This window comes from Sardina pilchardus, chromosome 2 (assembly GCF_963854185.1).
Source record: "Sardina pilchardus chromosome 2, fSarPil1.1, whole genome shotgun sequence".
Lineage (NCBI taxonomy): Eukaryota > Metazoa > Chordata > Actinopteri > Clupeiformes > Clupeidae > Sardina > Sardina pilchardus.
The window spans coordinates 42,601,653-42,619,153 of record NC_084995.1 but is presented as its reverse complement, the minus strand read 5'-3'; the positions used below and the strand labels follow the sequence as shown (position 1 = coordinate 42,619,153).

General features: G+C 52.8%; 1 protein-coding gene across 4 annotated transcripts in view; it reads left to right on the top strand.

Moving 5' to 3' along the window:
- Positions 1-17,501, top strand: part of lef1 (lymphoid enhancer-binding factor 1) — a 41,307-nt gene that overhangs the window by 11,682 nt on the left and 12,124 nt on the right. For all 4 annotated transcript variants that reach the window (XM_062530677.1, XM_062530679.1, XM_062530676.1 and 1 more), the window contains exons 4-7: positions 9,626-9,758; positions 13,170-13,260; positions 15,664-15,783; positions 16,869-17,031. In XM_062530677.1, the coding sequence (XP_062386661.1) occupies positions 9,626-9,758; positions 13,170-13,260; positions 15,664-15,783; positions 16,869-17,031 (507 nt within the window). The remainder of the gene's footprint in view (positions 1-9,625; positions 9,759-13,169; positions 13,261-15,663; positions 15,784-16,868; positions 17,032-17,501) is intronic.

Here is a 17,501-nt window from a genome sequence, read left to right as displayed (position 1 = left end):
AAATAGTGTGACTGTTGGCTTCGTTATACTGGGATTTTCAGTGTTAAAACGGAATTTTAAATAAATGTCAACAGGATTGTTTTCATTTTTGCTGTGCTGCGACTCATTTCGTCTAAACTTGAACGGGGAACTCTGTCAGCCGGTGGGGGTTTGATTGATTCGGGGGCTGTGGTCAAGGGGTGGGGGCTGGGATGGCCTTACCCGCACAGGGGGCCGGTGAACCTTTTCATGTCCACCCAAAGCAGGGACATCAGAGGCGAGGCTGCCACTTTGAGTTGCCAGCCATCAAACAATGCATCAAAATATCAAATCGATTCGGCTGGCCCTGCGCCTCCGGCAGATCAAAGCAGCCAGGGAGCTGCTGCCATCACACAAACACACTGCATCCTGGGTAAAAGAAAATAGAATGGTAGAGGTGCAAGGTCTCCGGAAGACGCAGCATACATGCGCACAACGGTCCACTTCGGAGACGCTCCGTGGCGTACCTTGATGCTGCCGGCCCCTCTTGGGACCCGCGAGGTGCAGGTGATGCCTCTGATGTGCTGCCCACTCCTGGAGACAGCGCTGAGGGGTCACTCTGACCTGGATGAGATCACTGCCCTTCCTCTCCCCTTGGGTCTGCTGGAGAAAATAACAGCCATTTTTTGACACGATGCTGCATTCTGAGATAAAAAAAACAAAACAAATCTGTTCAGCTTTCTGCCCAGCTGCTTAGCCTCGAAAAGTGATCTTGGGATATTTACTGCCTTTTTATGTTTTGATCTATTTAAGTTTACTGATATTTACTCTTGATTATTTTAGAAGCAATGCTTCAATCCTCCCAGTCACCTGGGCGTAATTCATGCAAAAGGATTTGGCCTGCACAGGAGTTGAATTGGCCCAGAGGTTTGGCCCCCTGTTCCTAACCTTTGTCTTGGGTCCAACAGCGCGAGCGTGACGTACAATAGAGGCACGGCCCAGTGCCTACTCCACGCCTGTGTCTGGCCATGTTTGGACACACTCGTTGTGCTGTTTGCATAGAGTCAGACAAAAGCCACAAAAGAGCTCCGACAAAAGTAAGGCAAGGGGGAGGGGACACTCTTGTTGGCGAGTTGATTCTCAAGAGGTTGGTGAAGTGTTCCCCTAGTCATACATGGGAGGAGAATAGCCATTTGTTCACCAGGGATTACCTCCCTCTCTCTCCCTCTCTCTCCCTCTCTCTCCCTCTCTCTCCATCTCCCCCTCTCTCGTGCACAGGCGCTGTTGCCTGCTCTTTCACTCTCTCTGTCTCTCTCTGCATCCTTGGCCACAAAAGCTCAGAACCCTGAAACTGTTTTTTTTTTCCAGTGTGTTGAAAAGCAGTGTCTAACTAGGTAATCCCTTTCAGTGCATAGAAGCAGTCCCGCATTATTCAGCTGCTACGAGCATGGCATTGCTGCTTTCTTATTATGAAAGCCAATGACACAAACCCATTGATAGTATCCCCCTCCTAGCTGGTATTGATGCCCTTAAAAACGTATATCAAATTATCGCTGCTTTGTAGCGCTGTTAACGTGGCCGAGCAAAAGCCATGTCCCCTTTCATTGGGCTTTTTCCCCAGCGCTTGTAAATGCTCCGTGTGAGTGTGCCAGTTCTGCAGCCCCCTGCTCCACACCATTAAGCTCCAGAGGGACGACACGAGCGCTGGGTATCGTTTGCTAAGAGGGAGAGAGAGGGGAGCTGCGGGGGGAGGTGGAGGGAGAGAGAGGGGAGCTGCGGGGGGAGGTGGAGGGAGAGAGAGGGGAGCTGCTGGGGGAGGTGGAGGCCCTTAAAGGTGTGGGCTTTCAAAGGTGGTGTGCCGAGGTGAGGAGGCCAAGGCTCGTGTTACAGAGAGGGGTCAAAAGTTCGCCCGGGACGCCAGGCAGGTGTCGGGCCTGGAGCTGTGTGGGTTGAGCTGACTCTGTGAATGAGCGCGTTTTGGAAAAAGCTGATGGCCCGTTTGCGTTCGTGTTGCAGAATCTCAGAGCAGTGACTGTGACTGACCTCCAGTGTGCAGCCTGACTGGACGCAGTGTGTCATTGCTGCCTTATTGCTTTATTCTGCTGCCCATTCCCCTGCTGTTTTTTGTTCTTGTAATTTAGCTGCCTAGCCCGATGCCTGACTGTAGTTTCTGCCAAAGCACTGGTGCCGATGTTTGTGTCTGTGAAACTAGGTCACTACTCGGCATGCCAGGCAGCCTCCATTCATATCCCGTCTTCCTCTCATTTCAAATGTGGTATTTGCGCGTGCGTGTGCGCACACACACACACACACACACACACACACACGGAGTCCGCCCTGTCGTCACTTAGCTTGTGAGCATTCCTCTCGTGGCAGTGTGTGCAGGGGGGAGTGTGTGGTGCGGGCTGCTGAGCGTAAGCCTCCTGCTCAGGTAGACCCTCACAAAGAGCCTCCACAGCTCCATTTTGCCATCAGCAGCAGGCTCCCAAATCCAGACTGACAGGCTTTCACGTGCACCCTACCTGTGCGAGTGCGGAAGCACCTCTATCTAGACACAGCAGGCAAATCCCCTCATTTCCTCACCATTCACAGATTTATGCATGCCGTTTGCTTCTGGGGTGACTCTACAAGCAGTTTTTTAAACGCACGTCTTTATGGCGCTTTTGTTCCCTTGTCGTTGTGCAAGAGCGCTAGTTGGGGGGGGGGGGGGGGGGGTGGCGGCGTGAGGGGGTGGCGTGAGGAGAACCAACAGTTGATCACTCTCAGTGCAGTGTGGGCTCCATGTTCGTGGGGCGGTTGGTTGGCGGCTCAGTCAGCGAACGGTAAACGCGCGCAGGCTGTTTATGCAGAATTGTCAGTTGCCATAAATAGCTCCCACAGAGCGCTGGCTGGCAGGCGATGGGGAAGGGAAATAAAGCTGTGCCGCGCGTTGCCGGTGCTGCATGGGGTCACACCGACCTTCGACCTCCTTCCGTCGCTTGGGCCATTGCATCATCAGTAGTAGCGCTGGGGAACCAGCTGAAAGTCCATCTCCATGTAGTGTGTGTTTCCAGCTGAAGGTCCATCTCCATGTAGTGTGTGTGTTTCCAGGGCTCCAGGTGTCTGGCCTGCAGGGGAGTCGTTTTGCCATGCTGATGATGTCAGAGTGTAGTGCCTGAGCAGGAGGTCAGGAGGTCATCGCGCCGATCTCTTCATCTCGCCTCCCCCCCCACCCCCCCCACCCCCTACAGCACGGGGAGCGTCTCCTCCTCCCCCCTCTACAGCACGGGGAGCTGTGTGCCCATGCATTGCAGTTCTGCTCAATGGTCCTGCATATAGCAGAGACCATGTGTGTGAGCCCTGGCACATTCTATAAATTGTTGAGCGTGTGTGTGTGTGTGTGTGTGTGTGTGTGCTCTGGTCAGTGGGAGTAGTCCGTCCTGCTGCTAGTGCCTCTTCAGTGGAATGTTTGACCTTTCCTCTGCGCTTTGATGTGACCAGCTCCTGCTGTGATAATGAGCCCTGCGCCCGGCCGCAAGGTGAACATGCTGCAGGGGGGCCGCGCGCTCCGCCAAACCCACAGACAACCCACAGACAACCCATCCGCAGCCCTCGCATCCCAAACACGACGCCCACACAACCACCACGCAACCCTCGCACAACCCCCACCTCTGACGGGGGAAGCAGACCGTACGAGCATAGGGCCAAACTTGGATAAAAGAAATGAGATATGAGCTGTAATCTGTTCTCCAGCTCTGTGCAGCCGGAGTGTGGGATCACGAGGGGAACGCACCAGGAAAGATCAGAGTGCAATCATGGAGGCGAGAGCTGCAAACAATGCTACTGATGATGTGACACCATAGTGGTTTTGTGGCACGCTGCTAGCCTAATCAAACCAAGGACGCGTTTATTTATTTATGCATGCATTTATGTATGTATGTATTTATTTATTTTCAATTATGCCCGTGACAAATTATGTGAGCAAATAAATCCAGCCGAAGGCACGGTGGTGTGGCCTAGCTCAGAGAGAGCAGTGCTGTGATTTAGAGCTGGCTGTGTAATTGAGAGAGAGAGAGCGAGAGAGCGAGAGCACGGGGCGAGCGAGAGACTCCATGCAGTCTCTTAGGCGCTGGAAGCGTGCCATGGATGTATCACTGTGTGTTTGTTTTATGGTTTGCGTCTGTCAAAGCGCCGGGGCCACATATGCTGGTCATGTGGTTTCTCTCTGGGCGTTAACGGGATTTGTTTGATGTGAGTTCCTTTGGGGTGTGGGGGGGGGGGGGGTGCATTCAATCTGAAGATGACAGCCTGAAAAGAGCTCGCTCTCTCTCTCTCTCTCTCTCTCTCTCTCTCTCTCTCTCTCTCTCTCTCTCTCTCTCTCTCTCTCTCTCTACTATTCAAGTTCCTGTACTTAGCCTTCTTATAACAATTAAAATGGAAATACTACCATTTTACATAAAACAGAACAGAAACCAGAACATTTCAATCAGTGGTTTTCTGTGCTTTTTGGCTTGTATTCTATGAGGACAGACTTGACATGGAAAGCGCTGGAGAAAAACAAGTCTTGTAGCTAGTATCTAAAGGAGATTAGTGTATCACATCAATAATATATTTCCATAGAAAATACGGCACATTTGAAAATGGATGGCACTTCAATGGTGACGTGTGTTAAGCTCCTCTCACCCTTCTCCACCAATGCAAATGTGTAGATGAAGTGTGTGTCCCGTGTCCCCTCGCAGAGGAGTCATCTGCGTCGGAGGAGCACTGATGAGGCGTTGAGCAGAAGAAAGGAAAAGTAGAGCAGGGGTGGGGGGTGGGGGGGGGGGGCTTCATGGATGTAAATTTCTCTCCAGGGCAGTCTTTCCTTGAGTTCCTCTCCTCCTCCTCCTCCTCCTCCTCCTCCTCCTCCTCCTCTCCTCTCCTCTCCTCTCCTCCTCCTCCTTCTCCTCTCCTTCCATCCTCTTGTTCGTCTCATTACTCAGGGCACGTGGCGCGTGATGTTGGCTTGCCTTTCTTCTCCATTAATTGGGTTCGGTTACATTAAGCCCCACGGCCAAGAGGCCATCCTGCCAATAACACATTCCATTTTCAACACTCCATTGGAGACCGGAGGGCTCGTTCCTCTCCAACTGAATGCTAATTGGTTATTTATTTAAGTTTTCTCTCGGTCAAGCCTGTTCTCATTGACGGGAGACGTACCCCTCTGCTGTAGTTTCTGATGTGAAACTATCGTTGGTGTGAGAGGCCTGTTCTCATTGACGGGAGACGTACCCCTCTGCTGTAGATTCTGATGTGAAACTATCTTCGGTGGTGTGAGAGGCCCCTCTGGTGAGTTGGGTGTTTTCACCTTTTGTTTTTGAAAGGTCATGCATTCCTCGGGACATGAGTGGGAACACCTGGTCTGTTCTGCGCTCTCCGTGTCTGTTTGGAGCAGGACAGGGTGTGTCGTTTTTTTTTTTATTTTTTATTCCTTCTCTCTCTTTGCCCATCCAAACATCAGGCAAACAGTGCTTCAGTCAGTGAAAACCCTGCCCTGCCTGTAAAGCAGTGTGTGGAGGAAGGGTATATGTTTTAATGTTGTGAAAGCCTAATCTATTAGCAGTGTGCTCATATTGGAACATCTTCCTGCTCAAGAGACAACGAAAGCCTTATTCTTTGTGTGTGTGTGTGTGTGTGTGTGTGTGTGAGGGAGAGAGAGTAGGAGGGAGTGGAGTGCGTGAGGGAGGGAAGGAGGGAGTTAGAGAGAGAAAACGACACACACTCCACACCCCACTCTGCCTGCCTGTTTGAGTATGTGTGGAAAGTCAAACAGAGCGCAGGTGAGCTTTGGGCAGGGGTGAGTGGGGATGAGGGGGTTTCAGAGAGATTTAGCAGCATGGGAATCCGTCGCCACCACTTCAGTCGCCATCTCCCCAACTGTTTGCAAAACACCTCGTACCGTTTCGAACACACACTTGATTGTAGCCGGGGGCATCAGGAGTCCTCATTGCATATAAATTACAGAAGTGGGAAGCGATTATTATAAAAAATCCAGCTTCCTCGCCCCCCCCCCCTGCCCCCCCCCTTTCTCCAGCTCCCCCTCTCCAGCACCCCCCCCCCCCCCCCCCAACACAGAAGCGGGATAATTGAGTGGTGCACAAAAGGGTCTGGTAGCGTGTGGAGAACGCTGAGGGAACGCTAAGATAATTCTCTGGAAATGTTTAAAGTGCCGTCAGTGAGGGTTCGGGGATGGGGGGTGGGGGTGGGGGGTTGATTTGATGAGGAGTTCAAGGAGGAGTTCAACAGAGATCGCAGGCACTTTTAAACGGGCTGTTGAAAAACATGACGCTGTTGGCGAGTTCTGTTGAGGTCAAGTTTGCAAGAGTGCCATGCAGGAGGGTCAGGAGGAAAAGCCACACCGTGCGGTCATCCTATGGACTAGCGCTGCCCTGCCTTAAGCAAACATGGCGAACATGTGTTTTCTGGTCCTCCGAAAGGCCCTGCCTGTAAAGTGTTGGACTATTCTGTGTGAGTGGAACTAAATGGCCAAGGTTATGAGGGCGGAGTTTGGGCTTTTTAGCGCCTGACCCAAGTGCTTGGCGCTCTTCCTGCTAAAACTTTTTCCCCCTTTTTTTTTTTTTTTTTCCTTGGCTTTCTTTCTTTCCCGTTTTCCTCCTTTTCCTCTTTTCTCCTGTTCCCTTCATTCACTCTCCTTCTCTTCCTCTGTCTCTCTCTGTGTCTGACTGCGAGTGCTGGAGTTTCTGTAGGCTTGCTGCCAGCTTGAGTTCCGCACAATGAATTTCTCTTAAAACCACATCTGAGGCACTTTTTAAGAGGGCCCCGGCCAAGCCTGGTTATAAAATTCCAAATGGAAACGCTTCTTTTCAATCCGCCCGCCTCTCTGAAAATATGAATAGAAAGGCCTAAGCCTATTATTTCTCCTTCACAATAAAAAAGGGGGACCTCTCCATCCCCACCGCCCAGCCTGTGAAAGTTTCACGGCGGCCGGATCAGAGGATAAATGGCTATGACATCGCATGACCCGAGACTGTGGTCAGTCAAGGCTGTCCAACCACTTCCCTGGGGGGCTTTAGCAAAAGTGTTTTTGTTTAATATGACACATCGCTGGAAGGGGAAGAGGACAGGCGCCACATTTGATAAAACCACCTGGAAGGATTTGACTTGTCTCTGCTGCTTGTGTTAGATCACCCTGAATGACTCGCTCGTCTTTTTGTTTTTTTCATTCTGTCTTGCGCTCTCTCTCTCTCTCTCTCTCTCTCTCTCTCCCTCCTCCCCCCTCTTCCCCCTCCTTCACCAGTGAAACCATGGTGGGCCCAACCCTTCCTGACTGTATTAAAAGCAACCAGAGAAACCTCCATCTCCCTGTAATTATTAGTGCTGGGTTGGTCCTGCTGGCAAAACATCAAGCCACCAACATTAGCGCACCGACAGTTTATATGTACGGTGTTTCAATTTAATTGGTAATTTTAGGTTCATTTCCTGGTGGTGCGAGTGGCGCTCCATTGCAGCGTTGCACACAGGCTTCAGCGATGATGTATTGGTCACAGAGGCCTACAGTTTTGCTGGTGGATTTCCAGCCACAAGTAGAGCACAATGAGGGGAGTTTATTAAGAAGTTGAGAGAAATGGCTTTGACAGCTGCGACTGGAGGAGCACAAAAGCGGCCCTATCCAATATGGCGGACGGCACGCCTTTAAGCCCAGCACATTTCATGGGGGTTGGGAGTCACCAACCTAATGCTGTATATATATATCTGTGTGTGTGTGGGGGGGTTGTGTGTGTGTGTGTGTGTGTGTGTGTGTACGAGTTTGAGGCCAGAGACAGACAGATTCATTTGCATGTGTGTTTTTCAGAGACAGAAGACCCTCCCTCCTTCGGTACTCTCTGGAGTCAGAGACAGAGACTGTAGCTTAAATGAAAATCCTCCCACTTCTTATCTCTTTCCCACAGGAGAAGCCAATGGGATCTGAAAAGCGTAAAATGGGTGTGAGGGGTGAGGATGCTAGCGTTATCATTTAGCTAACTAGCACAGACCTGTCACTGTGGCCTCGGGGCTCCTGATCACACATCACTATGGAAGCTAGCCTCTGATTAGCCGTCTTCATGGAGGATAAGGCTCATTAAAGCTACTCCTGCACAGAGCTTAGCTCTGACCTTTGACCTGCAGCACAAGGGTCAGTTAACCTGCTCTGTTTTGACACAGGATCTGCTTTTATCTCCAGTTCTTCCATCTTATTTCCCTGCATGTAAGAATCCCAGTCGAGCATGACTGTGTTTATTGTTGAGACTTTCCACTGTAGTGATTCAGTGGTGAAGAGTCTAGTGTGTGTGTGTGAGCGACTGGGGGTGTGTGTGTGTGTGTGTGTGTGGAGTTTGGTGAGGTGGGGACTGGACCATTCAGCTGCCATAAACCTGTCCAGGGCTTTACAGCTCCAGCCTCTCGTCACCTCAGGAATGTCCGGTATGCCCGGAGCTTTCTGTTTAGTGAAGGGTGGCATGGCCGAGGTCTTTAGCCTGGGACCAGCCCCCCCTCCCCAGCCCCCCCCCCCAGCCCTTCTTCCCGTGAGACATTCGTCAGGAGGTGGGGTGGTGCCAGCCAGGGAGGGACTCTGAAGTGCCCCCCCCCCCCTCCTCCCCCCCCCTTCCCCTCCCCATCTCTCCTAAAGCCCACCTGCCCTCGGCCACCTCTCTCTGCCCAATTAGCTTTCACAGAAGGGCCACACTGGCCACCGATTAGGACACAGCGCTCATTCTCCCTCATCTTGGCCTGAGGGATGGGGTCATTATGGGATGGGGTCGTTATGGAGTGGAGCTGAGCAACCTGGTTAGATTGTTGCGCAGCGCAGGGAGTTCAAGGAAGGTAAAGCTGAAGTAGAAAAGACTGTCCTTGACTCTGTAGCAGGACGTTGTGTTTTTTCAGGACAGTGTGTGTTGTGACTACTCATGAGGATAGATGGACAGGCTGAATGTCCCAGCTGTGTGTGTGTGTGTGTGTGTGTGTGTGTGTGGGGGTGAGTCAGCGGCAGGGAGGGGGTCTGTGGCTAGGCTGCTGCTGACGTGATTAACCCTGCTTAGTTCCAGCGCAGACGGCCCTGGCTCTGTAATGAACTCCCCTTATTCACCGGCTAATGATTCCCTTTGATCTCAAGCCCCAAGACCTCTGCTCTGCTTCTGCCCTGTGGCTCTCCCTCCCACACTCCCTCTTTCTCTCCCTCTCCCTCTCCCTCTCTCTGTCTCACTCACTCTCTCCCCCAATCCCTTCTCCTCTTGCTTACTCGCCCCCCCCCCCCCCCCCCTCGTCTCTAGCTGCTGCAGTGGAATATATTCGGGGACCGGAGTGATGTTTCTGATGTCTGAATAAACATCTGTGCTGCTATTTTTTAACGGGCAGGAAGGTGTTTATTTTATTTTTAAACCGTGATTTAATTTATTTATTTCAGACAAAGAGTCTCTTCTCCTTTGCTGGTGTGTCCAGGCAGAAGCGCTGGATGAATGGTCATGGGTTCTGAAGGCTTTGGCTCTGGGCCATGGAGTGTGTTTGTGGGGCGTCATGCTCACTCACACTCCCCCTGCCCTGTCCTGTCCAGACCCCCAGGAGGAGTGAGCTGCTGGACTGGATGACGTGTCTTAATGAGATTTCTCTGCTCTCTGTACCCCCCCCCCCCCCCATGCCTCCCTGTGTCCTGCAGTCAAACAAGGTGCCGGTGGTGCAGCCGTCCCACGCAGTCCACCCCCTCACCCCCCTCATCACGTACAGCGATGAGCACTTCGCTCCAGGACCCCACTCTGGACACCACCCCCAGGACATGAACATCAAGCAAGGTAAGCAGGACGTACACACACACACACACACACACACACTCCTCAATCAAATGTTTGTCCTTCAAGGTTTTGCATTTGCTTTAGTTTTCAGATGCATAGTTTTGTTTTGTGTTGTGGAACTTTGCTGTTGACCTAGAACGTCAAAATATTTCCCTTTTGAGAAGTTCTCCCGTAAATTCACAACCCAATCTTCAGAAGTTTTGTTTTTCTTTTTTTTCCCCTTGAAGTACTTTGTGTCCAACCCAGAGCTCAGGTCTTCACCCCACCACCACACCACACACATCTCCCTGGCTGCAAAAGTAGAGCCAGGAGGAGCCAGGCAGGGATGGAGGGAGGGAGGGAGGGAGGGAGGAGGAGGGAGGGATGCAGGGAAGGAGGGAAGGAGGGATGGAGGGATGGAGGGAGGGAGGGAGGGAGGGAGGGAGAGGGGCTTGGCAGCCACTCCACCGCACGAGCCGGCCTCCATATGTGCACTCTGTTCCTTCCGGCTGCCACTCATCTGCTCCACCACTTAAAAGAGAAAGAGGGAGTGAAGGAGGGGGAGCGGCCCAGGGAGAGCGAGGGGAGGGGAGGGGGGGGGGGGGCGCAGACAGGATGTGATGATGCAGAGGAGGTCTGGAGGAGCTATAAATATCCCACACAGGGCCGCACGCCACAATCAGACAGCGGCATCTCGCACGCCTCCAAGCATAAGCCCAGTCCACCCAGGCTGCCCTCTCTCACAACATGCTTGGACTCCTCAACTGGCGTTTGTGAACTCGCACGCTAATGTGCTGGATGTGTGAGTAAGCCGTGCGCAGGTTCAGGGCTCCCTGTGGGAGATGTTAAATGGATCTGATACCAACACCAGTTGCCTCCCTGGCCAGATGGTTTGGTGTACAGGGCATGTTGAGGTGTCTGTGTTCATCTCCCACTGTAATGTTTTAGCCCTGTGTGTCTGCTTCCACTTAACCAGAGGGCACTTGAGGACCAGTCACCATGGTCACTGCATAAACAACTAATAGGGCTCATAAAACCATATAGTGCTATAGTTACACTGGCTACACACACACACCGTACCGCCCATACATACGTAAAATCATATAGTGCTATAGTTCCACTGGCTACACACACCGTACCGCCCATACATATAGCCATATAGCGCTATAGTTACACTGGCTACACACACACACCGTACCGCCCATACATACATAAAACCATATAGTGCTATAGTTACACTGGCTACACACACACACCGTACCACCCATACATATAGCCATATAGCGCTATAGTTACACTGGCTACACACACACACCGTACCGCCCATACATACAGTATAACCATATAGTGCTATAGTTTCACTGGCTACACACACCGTACCGCCCATACAGTATAACCATATAGCGCTATAGTTCCACTGGCTACACACACACACCGACGCTTTTGAATTGCATTATTCTGAGCTCCACCAAGGGAGCCAGTGGCCAGAGTGCTGTGTGTGTGTGAGGAGATGCAGATGCAGATGCAGTGTGTAGACGCAGTGTGTGGAGGAGGGCTGGAATGGCAAGACCCCAAAGCACAAGTAAACATGTGAAGAGCCGGCAGAGAGAGGCCATTGGCTCTGGTCTCCTCCATCTTTATTGAATTAGATGCCCTCACGTGGTGCCGCCGCTCATTCCAGGAGAGGAGGAGAGGCAGAGAGGCGGAGGAACAAAGGGCCCGTGCTCTAGCGAGCTGCGTGGACGCTAGCGTGGAGCTGCCGTTCAGGGCCGGACTCACACAGCACTGAGACGGGCTCAGCCGCGCGGTCCACTCCACACGCATCAGGGGTCACGGACGCCATGTCTGCTCTCATCTGGGGTGCTTTCTGATACTCAGACTTGTGCCCTGGCTGGTTCTGGTGCTGCCTCAGCGCCCATATTTTCTGTCATATACATTAGCGATTCTAGCATAGCAGCAGTTGGCACTTGCAGTGCCGTTTAAGTCTGCAAAACCTTATTTTGATGGGGAGTTAATTATATAAAACACTGCAGGCTGAAGGGTCAACCAGCGGTTACATTTTAATTTGACAAGGAAAAGCCATCATGAAACACTCCCCAAGTTTTGATCCGTCAGTTCCCTCATGTGGAACTAAGACGAGAGCATGTTGACAGGAATGTGTGTGTGTGTGTGTGTGTAGCTGTAGTGTTGGGTGTTAGTGTGACGGATGGGTGTTGTGCAGAGCCTCTGTGTTTCCCCCATTCCCCTCGTGCCCTGAAGGAGGTGGTGAAACAGTGAAGCACATGGGAGATTAGCAGCCATGGGGTTAATGTGAGGGAGCTCTCTTGCTCTCTCTCTCTCTCTCTTGCTCTCTCTCTCTCTTGCTCTCTCACTCAGTCTCACTCTCTCTCTCTCTTGCTCTCTCTCACTCAGTCTCACTCTCACTCTCTCTTTCTCTCTCTCTCTTTCTATTGTTTTCTCTCTCTCTTGCTCTCTCTCTTCCTCACCCTCTCACTTGCTCTCCATCTTTCTCCTGCTTCTCCCCCTTTACTCTCACTCTCTCGCTCTCTCACTCTCTCACACTCTTTCTCAGTGGAGGAATCTGCGACTGCTACAGTGGTTTCAGAGATATAAGCCCTCACTATGGGGGTAGACCCCTTTTGAGCCCAGTTTGAAAGGAGGGCAGGGTAGAAAAGCCAGGATCCATTTGGGATTAGGAGATGGTGTTAATCTTGAGGCAGTCTCTCTCTTTCTCTCTCACTCCCTCACCCCCCCCCCCCCTTCTCCTCCTGTTTTTGTGAGCCTGTGCATAGCTGCTGGGCTCTGCGGTTGTGAGGAGATGCCAGTCAGACAGAGCCATCCATCGCAAGAGGCCCCAGCGCTCTCCTCTCGTCTCCCCAAACGAGTCCAAAGCTCTTGACCTTGAATCCTGAGAGGAGCCCTCCTGATGAAGAGCTTAGCGCCAAAGGCGGAGTGACAGTCATAGCGCCATGAATCATATCGAGCGGGAGCATTAGCCGAGCGCCAAAGCGTCCTTAATTAGCCGGTGATCGGCTTACGCGGCGCACCGGACTGGAGGGACCGCTGTGCGGGACGCGGCCCATTCTCCCGACGCCTCGCCCGAGTCCCCCGGCACCGCATGCCCCGTCTCACGCGTCTAATGCCTCCCCATGCGCCGTCATGCTGCCGCGGCGACAGCCTGTGTGTGCGTCTCGCAAAGGTTGTCTCATCAAATGAGTGGAGCTAGTCATTAGTTTAGTCTGGTCTGCTCACTGGAGAACAGGAGACGTGCGATTGCTATGAAGTCTAATATGCACTGGGTCTGATCATTGGGTGTGTGACGTGCATTGGGTCCAATCATTGGGTGTGTGATGTGCGCTGGGTCCAATCATTGGGTGTGTGATGTGCACTGGGTCCAATCATTGGGTGTGTGACGTGCATTGTGTTCCATAGGTATGCAGAGGCATCATCATGGGCAAGACATTCCCAACTTCTATCCGCTGTCTCCAGGAGGAGTCGGACAGATCACTCCACCACTGGGATGGTAAGTGCTGGCATGCATGAGGGCACACACTCACTTCACTGTTCCCCCCCCTGCGCCCCTCCTCCACACACACACACACACACACACACACACACACACACACACACACACACACACACAGACACGCAGTCAGTTGGCACGCTGTTCAACAAAGGAACGTGCTATCAAGATGGAGCCCTTTTCCTTATGCGGGCCTGCGTACAGCAGTGAGCCCGAGGCCAACCCTGCCCCAGGCCCCCCTCTCCTCCTCTCCCTCCCCCTCCAGTCCTCCTCTCTCCCTCTCCCCCTCTCCCCCTCCCTCTCCCTCTCCTCCTCTCTCCCTCTCCCCCTCTCCCCCTCTCCTCCTCTCTCCCCCTCTCCCCCTCTCCCCCTCTCCCCCTCTCCTCCCCTCTCCCCCTCTCCTCCCCTCTCCCCCTCTCCTCCCCTCTCCCCCTCTCCCCCTCTCCCCCTCTCCCCCTCTCCCCCTCTCCCCCTCTCCTCCTCTCCTCCTCTCTCCCTCTCACCCTCTCCCCCACTCCGCCTCTCCTCCACCCCTCCTCTCCCACTCTCCTCCTCTCTCCCTCTCACCCTCTCACCCTCTCCCCCACTCCTCCATTCCGCCTCTCCCCCTCTCCTCCTCTCCCCCTCTCCCCCTCTCCTCCTCTCCTCCTCTGCCCCTCTCTTCCTCAGCTCTCCACTGCCGCAGCTTCTCAAGCAGCTCTGTGCTGCCCCCCCCCTGCCCCCCCGCTCTCCTGGTGCACAAGTCAAACAGACGCGGGCCGCAGCCATGCCTCTGCATCTCTCAAGTGCAAATGTGTCTCTGGTGGGCCGTGCTGGATGGCGGTGCGGCGGTGGGGAGAGCGAGTGCCGCTGGAACTGAAAGGCTCGATTCAGGCCTGTCAGCGCCACACTGGTACTGTGGGCACGCAGAGTGGAGACAGATGTGAGAGGAGCGGAGCAGGGAGAGGGGAGGAGCAGGAGGAGAGGAGAGGAGAGAGGAGCAGGAGGAGAGGGGAGGGGAGAGGAGAGGAGAGGAGAGGAGAGGAGCAGAGAGGAGAGGTTAGGGGAGGGGAGCAGGAGGAGAGGAGAAGGGAGAGTAGAGCAGCAGGGGTGAGAGGAGAGGAGAGGAGAGGAGAGGAGAGGTGCTGGCTCTGAGAGGCTGCTGCTGCCACCGCTGCCTCGGGGCTTCTCCAAAAGCCTTTTAGACGAGCCAGACCTGAGCAGAGCTGAGAAGAGCAGAGCAGAGCTGCCTCTCCACACTCCGGCAGATGAGCTGCACCTAATGAGGCCCACAGAACAGAGACACTGGACATACTCGCTCCAACACTTGAAAGCCATCTGTGGTTTCAAACGGAGTTTGAACTGAGTGTCTAACTGCTTTAGACTAGTGATTGTGAAATTATGGTATTGGGCCTTAAGCAGCATTCACACCAAGAACGATAACAATAACGATAGCTATAACAATAACCATAAAAGCGTCCACACTGGCCAACGATAAGAAAATTCTCTCCTCATGTTAATGAATGTGATGGCTAGAATATTATGGGTTCTGATTGGCTGTTAGCTTTTTATCATTTTTAAAATCGCTCTGAATCTGAAACCTCAATATCGTTCTACAGTAAGCGACGAAATCTACAGGACTAGTGGTGGCTGAGCCGAGAGCTCGTTACTTGGTAATGAAGCGTCTGTGGGAAGCTCTACATGCTTGTTTACTCTCAGCAGCATTCTGCACAAGCAGGGCAAACTTGATTAGCACTCATTAGCTGGTTCCCAGGCAGCGCTGAGGAGAGGAGCCCTGAGAGAGCAGCCCAGAGGAAGAGAGGAGGAGAGGAAGAGGAGGCATTAGATGGGTCAGAAAAGCCCCGGTGCAGTAGAACTGCTCTGTGCACTAATAATCCCCCCATGTCCGCGTTATGGCCTGTACAGACTACACCATTCTTTTGTCTTTCTCGATTTATCTTTTACGATGGACCATGTCCGACTAGGCGATCAGAGAACCACAACTTCTTGCCGCGTTTTGGTCATGAAGCCACATTACACTGGCCAAGATAGCCTTCTCGTCGCGTGTCGTCACTGTGTCAGTGTCAACACGGGAGTCATTGGAGATTCTCCCAAAATTCTGACATGTTAGACTTTTAGTCGTAACGTCGTGGAACGTTGCAGACAATAAATCGTTGATCGTTGAATATGTCACATTACAAGACGCTTCCTCCTTTGAGAGCCGTTCCCGACTTTGAGTAATCGAACGCGACGATGGAAATGGGGCTGAAATGGTGTAGTCTGCACAGGCCATTAGGCATCCCCTTTGTAGGCATCATCTGGTCTCATTACATCGTACACGCTCACAATAAAGCACAGCACTAATGCCAGCACCCAAAGTTCCTGTTCTAAATGAGAATGTTTGTTGCTTTGTTCTCATTTCAGGTTCTCCCACCACATGGTCCCCGGTCCGCCCGGCCCTCACGCCACAGGCATCCCGCACCCTGCTATCGTTAACCCCCAGGTCAAGCACGAGCCTCATCACGACACCGATCTGATGCACATGTAAGACCTGCCAGCCTCTCCAACCAACAGCTCATGACCACCTTTGACAAATCAAAACATGTTTAGTTTCTGAACTTGATCATATCCCCCATCCCTAGAAAACACACACACACACACACACACGCACACACGTTTGCTCTCATTCACTTACACTTACTCATACACCAGTTCGATCAGATCGCACTGGCTCCAGCAGAGGAAGTAGTTTAGTGTGCAAACATACCTTCAGGTACTGCGGAGTGCAGTCGACCAGAAAAAGACGACCCCGGTCGAACAAAACCATGTGCAGAATTTCCACTCCTATTAGTGAGATGGAGGGCGGTGATAGGCTAAGAGCGCCGGGGCCAGCTGATAAGGCCTGGCCCCATGCTCCATTTCCCCACAGGCATCGCTCCATACCTGCAGTGCACACACACACACACACACACAGGGCCGCTCACCAGACTCCACACACCGCTCTCTGCAGGTCACCAGGGACACGGGTTCACTCTCTCTTACAGAGGGGAGACAATACACACACACAGACAGACAGACCGACTCAGACAGACGGAGACACAGACAGGAAGACTGAGAGATGAAGAGATGAAGAGTTGGAGATGTAGGGAGGGAGAGGGAGAGGGAGAGGGAGAGGGAGAGGGAGAGGGAGAGGGAGAGGGAGAGGTAGGGAGAGGGAGATGTAGGGAGGGAGAGGGAGAGGTAGGGAGAGGGAGATGTAGGGAGGGAGAGGGAGAGGGAGAGGGAGAGGGGAACTGGTTTGGTTGCCATTACTGGTGGCGTAATCTCTGTGCATGAGCGCGCCCAACTGGACGTGATTAAAGGAGCTGCCGCATGCCGCGTCTGGCGCTCCAGTGCTCTCACGCAGCTCTGCCATTGGCCGACAGGAAACAGACCCTCGCCATTCTCACACTAGCGCCGTCGCCGTGGCGGCAAAGCCCAGCACCAGCGGCTCCATTGTTGAGTTTTTTTTCTTCTTTTTTTCCCTCTCTTCCTCCCTCTTATGTTGCCCCGCTTCTTTTCCTTTTTCCTTCCCTTCGTTCACACACTCGTCTGCGTGTTTTTTTCCCTCTTCCTCTCTGTTTCTGCAGGAAACCTCAGCACGACCAGAGAAAAGAGCAAGAGCCCAAAAGACCTCACATCAAGAAGCCTCTAAACGCTTTCATGCTGTACATGAAAGAGATGCGCGCCAACGTGGTGGCCGAGTGCACGCTGAAGGAGAGCGCCGCCATCAACCAGATCCTGGGGAGGAGGGTGAGTCGTACGCGCACGCCAGGCCAGCCCGCTCCACCGTGGGGCCTCCTCTGTGATGGGGCCTCCTCCACCGTGGGGCCTCCTCTGTGATGGGGCCTCCTCCACGGCCAGGCCCTCCATCATAAGTGCCTAGAGCCCCTTCTCTTGACGAAACAGACTGGCAGGCCAAAGAATCGACCAAAAAAAAAATTGGTTGCAGATAATAGACGGTTTGCAGTGACTGAGCACGTCTCTCTGTGACTTGGAAAATAGCGGGACCGCTAAACATGTTTAATGCCTTAACCAAAGCCCTGGCGGTCGGAGGCAGCCAGCCACAGCAAAGCGCCATTTGCGGCTGTGTGGGGTAATTGCCCGCTGACATAGTTTGAAGTAAAGCGCCGCTAAATTGGAACCAGTGTTTTGATATGAAATCAAAGTTTTTTTTCCTCGCTGTGCATGTTAATCTCTTCATCGTGTTTCCCCCTTCTCTC